This window comes from Micropterus dolomieu, linkage group LG23, assembly GCF_021292245.1.
Source record: "Micropterus dolomieu isolate WLL.071019.BEF.003 ecotype Adirondacks linkage group LG23, ASM2129224v1, whole genome shotgun sequence".
NCBI classification, from domain to species: domain Eukaryota; kingdom Metazoa; phylum Chordata; class Actinopteri; order Centrarchiformes; family Centrarchidae; genus Micropterus; species Micropterus dolomieu.
In genome coordinates, this window is record NC_060172.1 from 34,475,518 (window position 1) to 34,487,708 (window position 12,191).

Below are 12,191 nucleotides of genomic sequence, written 5' to 3' on the forward strand. Positions count from 1 at the left end.
AGATGTCACAGCTCATACTGAAAACCAGGCTATGATGGACCTGTTCCAGTTCACTACTGTGATTTCCACTTTGTCTGCAGTTTGCTGGTGAACTGCATATTTAAGCCTTATAAAGTTGATGATGAGCACATTGGTGCTTTTATGCGGTCAATAATAAATAATAAGTTCGAGTTCTAAACTGTGAATTTGGGTTTACTAATTAAACTACTGAAAAGCAAATACGCTAAATGTGTTAGCCAAAACATATTGCTACGACACCACCTCTTACAAGTGTTTTTATTTAAGTTTAAAATAGACACAAGTCTGATTGAATGATTCAAATCTGCAGTTTGATCATGTCTTAAAACACAGCAAGTACCTCAATGCTTCAGTTGTGTTGAATATTGCACATCCACAGGAAACAGAAGACTGTTGCAACATGCATAGGTCCAACATCCTTTACATTTTCACACAGAAATCCCCACTGGCCTGTAAAACATCATGTGTTACAATGTTCACAATGACTTTGGAAGTACTGTATTAGATTTAGCATTAGTATAAAGCCAGTATATGAAGATATATTTTCTTTTACACGTCATCATATTGCTGGCCAAAAAACAACGGTCAAAATAGTGAGTGTCTCATTGACCATTTTAAAATGTTTTTCTTGTTGTCAGAGAAATGCTCATTTTTAAGATAAAATTCCATAATATAAAATATCTCTTCTGCCTTTAACTTTTCCAGTACAAGGTGTCAACACCCTCAGCATAATGACATATACCTTAGATTTGATTCAGCCTTCTCTCACTTAAGTTTAGATGTGAAAGAGAATGAAATAAAATGTTCTATTCTTAAAGGAAAATTACATTTATATGCTTTCATTTCTGATATACAGTAAACCTACTCTGTTAAGGCAAGTGGTGACCAATACGTTATGGAAAATTTGCAAAAGAATGACGGCAGATGTCTTGAAACATTGCAAAAATAAAAGGAAATCCTAGTGTTGCTTTGCACATATAAGCCACATATGTCAACCAATTTATGATCTACATAAATTAATAACTCTCATCTTCAAAGTACACACTGGTTTCAGGAATGGCGTGTGTCAGTCCAGGTACAGTATGTGGTCCATACAAACAGATCAGGGTTCAGTCTTCTCAGATTTCACTGTGCCGTCCTACACAACAATCAGTGGATTTGATTTATATTCGCTTTAAACACTGTATCCATTACTGTTAAAGTACCGTGCCTATTTTTGTCACCAAAAACAATGAGTAAGTGCACTTTTGAAATGCTCCATTGATTAGAAACATACCTGCATGTATTGTAACTACTATATTTACTTGATAACAGGTTGGTTGAAACATGCTGTCTAAATCAAATAGCAGGAATACTAGAATATATATATCACTCACAAATTGTTATCATGGGAACGACCAATGGCGTTGTAATTAAACAGAACCGGAAGGTTATCACACTGGCAGATGCATTAGTCATTCCAAGTGCTTTAAATACATAACAGATTTTTATTTTTTTATTTTTAACAAAGCGAGGTACTATATTGTATGCCCTTTCAAAGAAGGCAAGCCACTGGTGAGTAAACTATATATAGTGGATATATTGTATCGTGCTGGGTAAGTTAAGCTTCAGGACAATCAGGACTCATCAACTTCTAAAACAAACAGTAATAAGAAAGCTTGGCTCTCTGTAGCTGATTCAGGATAGTTCCTGGTGTCCTGTCAGGTGTTCTGCTGAACATGTTTTTAAAGGTTTTTAAACCTAATCTGGCTTGAGAGCGAGTTAAAAGGGTTGTTCAGTTATGATTTCTCCAGCTCAGAAACATCTCATAAGAAAGATTGTAATTGTCTCACGATTTGGAAAAGGTCAACCATGATTGTATTAATACAGCTTTCTGTTTGAACCAGAGGCAGGAGATGTAATCACTAAGGTTCTGATAGGTCACCTGAGGGTCACAATTAGGGCTTTAGGCTGAGGTCACCAGTGATACAAATACTGAACTTTGTGTCCATAATCAGTACCTTTACATCTTTACATTTTCATACCTAACAAATCAAAGTGTGTCTTTGGAACAGCCTGCCTGTAGAGAATACGTCATCTGCATCAATATTCTCTTCAAAGTAAAGTTGAAAAACTCATCAATCTTTTTAGACTTCCAAATCCTTAATAACTCTATAATGTACATAATATTAATCTGATACTTAACTACATTTTGTGCAATTTATGCATTCACTTTACTTTTGTGTTCTCCCCTCTTACTTTTTGGCTTTTCTATTAAATATTTTTATACTTCAAAAAGTATTGGTCCTTTATTTTTTTTTTTATTATTATCATTGCCCTGCTATTAGGTTCAAACAACAGAAATGTGTTTCAGTATCAAATTTAATCACTACTTTGACCACCCTCTCCACTCCAAGTCTACAAAATACTGTGAACATAATAATATTCCCATCCATACTCACACAGTCTTGACATACTTCATAACTCAAATAAAATGTGCTCTGTAAATGACCTTTAAATCAAATTATATTTTCAATAATAAATAATTATGTGCTTTTGCGCCCTTTAGCAATTTAAGTAGCAAAATATAGTGTTAACATCTTCGTTGCCAATAGCAGCTTTCTCCTTTAACTTGTCATTGTCAAAGCAACAGATGTGAGTGAATGAGTAATGTCTGCCTTTGAATAAAAAAACATGACATTGAATATTACATTTTCCTCACACATCCTCATGTCATGTCAGAGAAATAAATATAGAAATTCAAGGAAAAAATGACAATATAAACAAACGCAAAGCAAAGCTGTGTTCAGGGGATGCACAGATTCAAAATCAGACAAAACATTAAACATCATAGATTATTTGCTAGGTGTTGCAGTACGAGGGAGGGTGAGGAACTTTCCTTCCTATGTTAGCAAAGCAAAGAAATCTGCACTGTATATGCCACCTCCAGTTTCCTGCTGTGGACACATACCCCAGATTTATTTTGTTTTCATTACATTTCTTTTCATTGTTGTTCAAATCAAAATAAACAAATATACAAACGGTTCATATTTCAAGACCTAGAATTTCCTAACACTGTGGTTTACATTCAGGAACATTCATGTTGAGTGAAAAATGAAGCAATAACCAAACAAAAGAGAAAAAACAAAAAAGACAAAAACAAAAGTTACAATAAGTATTTATGAAAACTATTCAGCGCCATACAGTTATCATATGTTAAAACTTATTACTAGTTTCTAGCAGTCCAGATTCCCTTCCAGGGTGATGAGTTATTATAGTTTCTCCTTTGAGGGGATCCAGATATAGGGTCCTGAATGTTCCTCTATGACCTGTTTGCAGTGGTTATAAATGTCTTCTAAGGTGTCTCCTTGAACCAGGGCTGTAAAGCAAAGGATGGATACATTACATTTTAATCACTACAGTCCCACATGCACCTTTTCACTCATAAACAATCAAAACCTTTGCCATCAGACAATATGCTATTATCACATAGTGACACAATACAGCCGCAGAGCTGGATGTAAGATCCCAAAAGGTAATAATAAGTATCTTTAAAGTGGACTATTTTCATTTTCAAGTAAAAAATGCAGGATCATACCACTACTAAAAAACATTAAAAATGAACATTGTTGTGCATGCTGGAATCAATGCTGGAACAAATATCTGATCAGAATCACTGTATGTTAAAATCCTCCCATGCACTACAAAACTGATATATTACACCCTTGTTGTTCCCTTTATAATTCCAGAAGCTTGCTTAAACAATAACTGACATGTCCAGTATGTCTACACTGCCAGTCTGCATGGGCTAAGAGCAAATCTCTCTGCAATAATCCAAATATTTTTGGCATCTTCATGCAGCCATGAGAGCACACCTCACTCACTCCATTTGTTCTTTTATAAGTTGGAAGGACCCTGCTAGCCTTGTATGCTCATATACTGCATTCAACACTGAGGGGTAATCGGAATATAGATGGCTTCTTTTTTATTTGTGCTTTTATTAATATCATACCTGTGAAGAATTCACCAAACTCCTGCTCCAGCTTCATAGCCCTGTCAAACGTCTTCCTGGCTTGTTCCTCTGTCAGTCTCTTATTCATGTCCCTGCACGGCGACAAAAGAACACAAAACATTGTACACACATGATGCTGTCTCTGATTGTCTGACCAGGACATCTGTGAACAAAATTCTAAGACACACTTTATTTTAAAGCTCCCTACGTTTCATTTAACAGTTTACAAATAAATAAATGGACCATACCACCCTCTAATGTAGTTGTTATGTAGATTTATGGATATTTTAAGTGTGTATTAATGTACTGTATTTGTCAATATGAAGATATATTTTATATATATTACAACAACAACAACAACAACAACTGTGTTTTACTATATTGTCATTCATTATCTGTTTATACAGCAGCCTCCACTTATGGGTGTCCACAGGGGAAGTTAAAATTGTTGATCAATACATTAATAAACACTAATATCTGCTTATAACAGTGCATTATAAACCATTTATTACATGTTTATTTATGAATTATAACTATGGGGTCTTAAAGTAAAGAGTTGCCAAATTCCAATAAATTTGTCAGTAATATAAAAAAAAATGTACGTGGAAGTGTTATTAAAGGGGAACTTATATCAGTGGTATGTGATAAAACACAAAATAAATACTCACATTAATGAATCAACAGACTTGGGTTTTATGAAGATGGCTATGGGATAGAGTTGTGCTACTTGTAGTCGTTTGATGGCATTTCCTGACACATCCAGGATGCAGTGTTTACCCTGAGACAGAGGCATTCATTTACAAGAGATGAACCAAAACACAAGGTTTAATCTCTCAGGTTATAAATCAAAGCTGCACTATGCAAGATATTTTAAATCTTAAAATAAATCTCATATGGTGTAAATCTAAACTACGTCCTAAACAGCCTCAAGTAAAAGCTCCACTCTTTCCTTTAGTATATAAATCACAAACCAGCCAGGCCGATAAACATGGGCTTTACAATCCACAGTACAAGCCTTACACTACAAGAAATAAACTTTGCATTTCTACATTTACATTACTGCTTCCATGTGGTGCAGCTACCCTGCAGCTTTTCTAAACAAGTAAAGCGTCTTACCCTTTCAGCCACGTATTTCACAGACTGGACACTTGTTCCATACAGATTCTCATTGTACTGTCCCGCCTCAATGAACTTGTGCTCTTGGATGTCCTTCTCCATCTGCTCTCTGGACATCACAAAGTGGTAGTCTCGCCCGTCCACCTCGTAGTCCCTCTTCGGCCGAGTGGTATCTTTGGTGCAAGGAAGACAATAAGCTCTTTACAAGTTAGTAACTACCATGCCCTAACCAGAGCAGCAGACAAAAGCTACGTTTACTTTTCAATTGTCATAGAATTCTATAAAACACACAGGAATGCTCTTAAAGGTGCTTATTTGCAAACACAAACACCACACATTATTGTCATATCAGTTGGGATACCTTGTTGTAATTACCACAAACAAACAAGACCATGTTGGAGATGGTTAGGAGCCTCTTTCACACACCACTGTTGCTGTCAGTGGTTTCTTAAAATGAATGTTTCAATAAAACCTGCTACTTTCATCACAAATACAATGGTGTTACTGTTACATGTATTTTATTTACAGTAGGTCAGTGGTTTGGCTGCTCTGTGATTAATCCTGATCTTTATTGGCATTGAGAGTTTGGTCAGTTGTTTCTGGCAAATAAACTGAATCCTCATAATAACTGATATATACACACTTACATTTAAAGATATCCACTCACATGTTTAAGAGTTTGTCACAAAATTTGAACAAAAGAACAAATGGGGAAACGGGCCCTTTAATGTTGTCACACATTATTTTCCCATTGGTGGATTTGCACCTTGGTTGGCCAAGTTATTTTATTAATTATTAATACATGGGGTGGATTCTCCAGTTGTGTGCTACAGAAACCAGAATGGAATTCCTAATTATACATGGTTAGTATCAGTGGTGGATGAAGTAATGATATCCTTTACTTAAGGTAACATACTAATATCTCACTGTAAAAATACTGTAAGAATACAAGAATTTTTACAAGAAAAAGTACTCCACTGAAAATATTAAGAAGTAAAGAAGTATGTTAGTATAATCAGGAAAATGTACTTAAAGTATTAAAAGTAAAAGTACTCATTGCAGAAAGAAAAATTTCCTGTGACTGTATTGGATTATTAGTACTCATGCATTAATGTAAAAGCAGGATTTTACTCTTGTAGTTGGTTGAGGTTGAACTATTTTGTATCAGACTGCAAGTAATGACTTTTTTCATAATGGCTTAATCTGCTTTTTTCCACTGATCAATTGTAAACAAATTTGAAAACTGTGAAAAAAGTTGTCACAGTTGCCCAGAGCGACAAAGTGACTTCACAATGCTTGTTTTGTCAGTCCAGAAATCAAAATTAATAAAAATACTTTTGTGAACCTGGAACCATGTATTTTCTTTAAATGAAAAAATTACTTAAATGATTCTGATAATATTTGCCAATTACATTTCTGTCAATCAATGAATGTACTAGCTGTACCTGTATAACTGTATAGAAAGTGGCTTGAAAAAAATACTCAAGTAAAGCACAAATACCTCTAATTTGTACTTAAATACAGTACTTCAGTAAATCGACTTAGTCATTGTCCACCACTGGTTAGCACACAGCGTGCTGGAAAGATTTCAGCAAATGTGACTGGATATCTTTAAAGAAGATGGCAGATGCTTAATGCTTCTACAAAGGTGTACTCTTCTCTTATTTGGACACTAACTAGTGTCCCTAACACAACAAGTTCAAACGGATTCTACATAAACAGTACAAGGAGTAGAAGTATGGGAAACAGTACTTCAAGAGTCACTTTCTAAATAAAGGGATGAAAGGATCAACTCAGCTTATCCGCTCACTTACCTTGGTGCCCTGAACTGTTAGCAGCTTCATATGGTTTAAAAGGTATATTGAAATAAAAGAGATGGGTGAGTCAAAACATGCAAAATAAAAAGTGCTTTGGTTGATGAAGAACATTTTACACAATGCACAGAGGAGTGAGAGGGTCCTGTTAGGATTAGTCCCATGTGGTTACATGTACGTGCTGGGGTCACAGAAACTCAGGGAAACACAAACCGGAAAAGAAAAACAGTAACTAAAGCTGACAGTGGTCCTTCCATTTATCTCACTGTGGCAGCATTACATGAAGCTGCATGGGCAGTGTTCTTTTATAAAACATTCAGATCCACAGTGAACCAAAAACACTACTGATGGCCATCGTTCTTGCCTGTTCATCCTGTGTCATGATATGAGAGAAAACATTTTTAGCAATAAATAAGCAGCATTCTAAATGTTTTCCCCACAGCCCCATGTAGAAGACTGTAGCCTCTAGTGTAACAGTGGTGTGTGGAAAGCTGTTGGTAAGGATCCTGAATGGATTGGCCTAAATAAAAATAATGATCTGTGTGAGTCTTCCATCTACCAGCCATGTCAAAATACTAAAATCACTAATCTCATCACAGTCTAGGAGAAGTTTATCTGTCAAATTTCAGTTCACCACTGAGATCCATCATATTTACCCCCAGCTGCTGAAGAAATACCTGCTCCATCAGCTGACAATAACTGGCTTATTAATTTCATTTCTACATGCATAGAAACATCAGGCTTAAATGTGAAATTTGTTGTAAAATTCATACAATTTCACTATTGTGACACAGAACATTTCTGATAGGCAACACACTTGCTTACTAAACACATTTCATAGTATGTTTTGGGGTTCTTTTATGCAATGTCTACCATTATATATACTGTTAAAAATGAATCCTAACATATTTCTCTTTCATCAGTATTTTATTAGTACCGAATGACTTTGTCCAAAAGTAAATACTCTGTATTTGTATAGCACCTTTCTAGTCTTTTCGACCACTCAAAGCACTTTTACACTACATCTGCATTCACCATTCATTCACTGAGCCTAAGTGCTCAAACAGAAACTAACATTCAAACACTAGCAGAACAGCCGCCAGGGGCAATTCGGGGTTCAGTATCTTGCCCAAGGACACTTCGACATGCAGCCTGGAGGAGCCGGGATTGAACCGCCGACCTTCCGATTAACGGCCAACCCGCTCTACCTCCTGAGCCGCCAAATGTATCTTAGCTATAAAGTATCATAGAGCATCCACAGTATTATAGATGCATTCTGTGTATCTGCATTCCTCGCCACTGTCGGCAAGTGCTTGCTCATGGCGGGAACTGTTGGGTCTCTGTAAATAATATTACATAGAGAATAATCTACACCTGCTCTATATGGAAAAGTGATGATTCAGTGCTATATAAACTGAATTGAATTGTCAGGAATTGTTTTAAATGTTACTTAACTAACATGTGATTGTAGCTACTGAACAGTTGGTTTGCGATATATTTCTTATATACAGTGTCTGTCAGTCTGACCTGAGTAAGTGTTTAACTCGATTAATTAATGGCTTTAGGTGCAAAAAACGGCTGTCTATCGTTTTCATCATGTTGATGTGCAATGAGACATCACACTGACTTCACAATAAATATGATCATGGTGACTGATGAAGTAGTAAGTAAACATTTATAAACACAGATGGTGATTTCACAATTTCTACTCAATAGTCAGTATCACATAATGCTGCAACTATTATGCAATAACATCAATACAACCTGTAATTTCACATTGGTTTTGTTTCACTGTTGTCCATGAATAATTTGAAAATACATTTCTGTTCCGTTTCCATGAACTACTTACGCGGCACACAAGACCCAAACTTTTCGGGGAACTCTGATATCAGATCATCATTGATTCTGTCCTTCATCGGTCCAAGGATTATGACGGGTCTGGCATAACTGACTGGAAGGAAAAACAAAGACTGACTGCATTTTTTAAAGATACCTCTAAAAGACACCACACAGGTTGTTCATGTGTTGTGTGCAGGGGAGCTTTCTTTCTTTTTTTTAGTTTGTGTTCAAAGATTCATTACAAGACATACTGTATGTGTGTATGTGTTTGTATATGTGTATGTATGGCTGGACAATAAAACAATAACAATAATTATCGCAATACATTTTTTTCAATAACAATATAACGAATGTTCAATAAATATTCAATAAATGTTGAATCACTCGAATCATACACGAATTAGGACTTAATTTTTTTATTAAGATGTTATTTTTTATTAAGATTGACAAAGATTTTATCATAATTGTTTTGAATGTTCTACCTCAGATTTGTGAAGTGATCCACTGTTTGGCCTCAAGTGTTGACCATAAAGAAGTTTAAACCACAATTAACCATCAGGTTTCTTCAACTTTCACTAAGGAGCAAAAATCTGCCAAATAAAGATTTGATACTTATCGTGATAATTATCGATATCAAAAGACATTAAACTTTTTATCGTGATTAAATTTTTGGCCATTTCGTCCAGCAATATGAACAAGATATGCACACTACAGGTCCATAGTCCATGTCAGTCCTGTTGAGCACTGGTTCTCTCTGCTGTATGTTCCAGCAGTTCTCATGGTGAAGTATTAAAAATTAAATGTAATCTTTGACATGATTGGTGGGAATCAATTTTTATAAATTTTAATTAACTATTCTACCTTTTAAGAACTGTGGGTGACCATTATTCATATAAACTCTTGTCTGGGTAACAGTGTGCCATTTCATAGCTGGCAACACTTACTGTGGGCGTGTTACTTATGCACTTTTCACTCATTTAAACTAAAGTGGTCTAGCTGCTGGAAAATCCGCTTATTAAAAGAGAAGAACTACATTTGCCTAACAAAGTGCCACAGCCAATGTATGTACAGTTAATTTTAATTAAAATAATATACAAAAATATAATATAAATGCTACATTTATATGTTAAGATTATTTAGGACAGTTACTCATGTTGATTCAGATATACTCTTTTTAACTAAGTGGAGCTCACAGTAGTCATTTATAGGTCACATTTAAGTCCATCTCTCACAATAAGCACTCCATATGAACATCTGGTGCTGAGTTCTGCGTCCCTGCTGCTACACTGCTGCATGCTTTCAGAAATCAAGCTCCCTCTGCCTCTTCAGTCTCCTCCTGTATTAGCATTTTGTTTGGAATGTTTTTAATATGTGTCCAAGCTTTGTTAAATTTCTTCAATTACACAGAAATATCCAAAAGGAACTGTACATGTACACAATACAAGAGTGAAGCTCATTGCAATATGGGGATGCTGAAGGCTGACACTTTAACTGGGACGTGGAACTCACTTTCTTGCCGCATCACAGGTTCATATGAGAGAATCATGTCTTCTTGACTCCCTGGTGGGGTACATAGTGAAAAATATTATTATGTTATTTGGACAAATACTCATTACTGACTTAAACAACATGCCATATTTGATCAAAAGCCACATGCATGGAAGCATATCTCATAGAACATGTTATTTTTGGTCTGTCTACTGTCTACCCTGGTAACATAAAAAATGCATGTATGCAGCTAAATAAACGAATAAAATGGTGATGTGTCACATTTCAAAATAAAGCAAATTATTAACCAAAATGAAACTTATCTTGCTATTTTGACCTCGAGTTTAGCATCTCGCACTTCTCCAGCTTTCCAATTGAATGAATTCAAGACCTCAGGAAACTCGATACAATATGGCACAAAACTTAATATGGGATTTTAAAGATTTAAGATTTAAGATTTAAAGGCAAAAAAGTCTGGCAAAACTCGCGTGTTTAAACAGTTACCTGATGTTTTGTAACTTCACTGTATAAAATTAGCAGATCATTTTGTTGGACAAGTGTGATGCTCATCTCAGCTCATGATGACGATAAGTGTGTTTAATATGGTTTAAATGAGAAATGCTGACTTTGGGTTATTTGAAAAACACAAGAAATATTTTCTCACTCTGCATCAAGTGATAAGTGAAAAAAAGGAAACCCTGAAGCCTGTTTCCCAAATGACTGAAATGTTTAATTCTTACAACGCAAACAGACGTAATCGTGAAGATAAAAGCTTTTTAATTGAATAAGGCTGTGTCATGCAAACATGCATCAACATCTGAAGAAAGGTGTCAGTAAGGGGTGCAATTATTAAAAAAAATGTTACGTCTATCCAGCAAGTTTGGGAGGTTCCAGTGCATAAAAATCACTCTGGTGGCTCATTGACCAGAGTGTGAAAACCCTGCAGGTAACCTGCCAAAACCTCCTGAGTTTAGTGAATCTGCATCATTCCTTGACTGAGGTTAACACATTGCAAACTGAGAAGCAAGACAAATCCAACAAATGCAGCATGCAATGGTGCATGCAAGAGAAACTCGTTCTGACAGAAAACGTAACACAGGTTAAACGGAGATGAAGAATCATTCCAGGACCAACTTACTGAACGTCTTTGTCCCATAACCATCATCACCTATCCCCAGGATGTCCTATAGGCCGTCCAAACAGAGCCAGAACAGAAGAAAGAGAGGAAGGAGGACAGCCGCAACATAAGCATAACCTTCGAGGCAGTGAAAAGAGGAAGCTGTGGGCCCACAGAGCTGCTTCTGTCCAGACACTGAGCAGCCAGCAGGGGGGGCAAATACAACACGATAACAGGTAGGCTGGTTGAACCTAAATGATCTCTGAAGGGAAACTGGGTTGTACAATATCACCATATGGGGACATTTCACAGGAAAATAAACAGCACTGACTTGGCTTCTCTCCTGCTGACAGATCAGAGTCTGAGCCAGAATGTTTCTGACTGTGATCCACAGAAAGAGAAAGGAAACAAAGACGACAGGAAATGATCATGAGAGGAAGCGGGAGAGGCCTGTGCCCCTGAAATACACCTGTGAAGCCCCTGTCAGCCCTACAAGTGACCTACACTGCCTCTTTGCATGGAAGTACATGTGTGTCTGTGAGCTTACTTACGGTCTGAATCACTGCCATCCTGCTCACCCTCTTTGTTCTTGTAGAATGGGAACTTTCGTGTAAAGATGAAATTCTTTTTACGTTTGTCATTGAATGACTGTGAAGGGAGACAAAGCATGTGGCAAACAGGTATCTGTCACATTCATGCAGACAAAACAAGTGCTTGCAGAAAGTGGGACATCAAGAAGTTTTATAGTGAAAACTCTCTCTCTCTTTCTCTCTCTCTCTCTCTCTCTCTATACATATATATATATATA

General features: G+C 36.2%; 1 protein-coding gene across 22 annotated transcripts in view; it reads right to left on the reverse strand.

Annotated features, from left to right (window-relative positions):
• Positions 1-260: 260 nt before the first annotated feature.
• Positions 261-12,191, reverse strand: part of dlg2 (discs, large homolog 2 (Drosophila)) — a 247,198-nt gene continuing 235,267 nt past the window's right edge. For 17 of the 22 annotated variants that reach the window (XM_046039060.1, XM_046039061.1, XM_046039069.1 and 14 more), the window contains 6 exons: positions 10,288-10,338; positions 8,789-8,890; positions 5,126-5,298; positions 4,678-4,787; positions 4,010-4,101; positions 261-3,376 (listed from right to left, as the gene is read on the reverse strand). In XM_046039060.1, coding sequence (XP_045895016.1) covers positions 3,270-3,376; positions 4,010-4,101; positions 4,678-4,787; positions 5,126-5,298; positions 8,789-8,890; positions 10,288-10,338 — 635 coding nt within the window. In that variant the 3' untranslated portion in view covers positions 261-3,269. Of the gene's footprint in view, positions 3,377-4,009; positions 4,102-4,677; positions 4,788-5,125; positions 5,299-8,785; positions 8,891-10,010; positions 10,115-10,287; positions 10,339-11,404; positions 11,451-12,191 lie in introns of those variants that run through there. The other 5 variants (XM_046039082.1, XM_046039070.1, XM_046039066.1 and 2 more) reach the window with 3 other exon arrangements.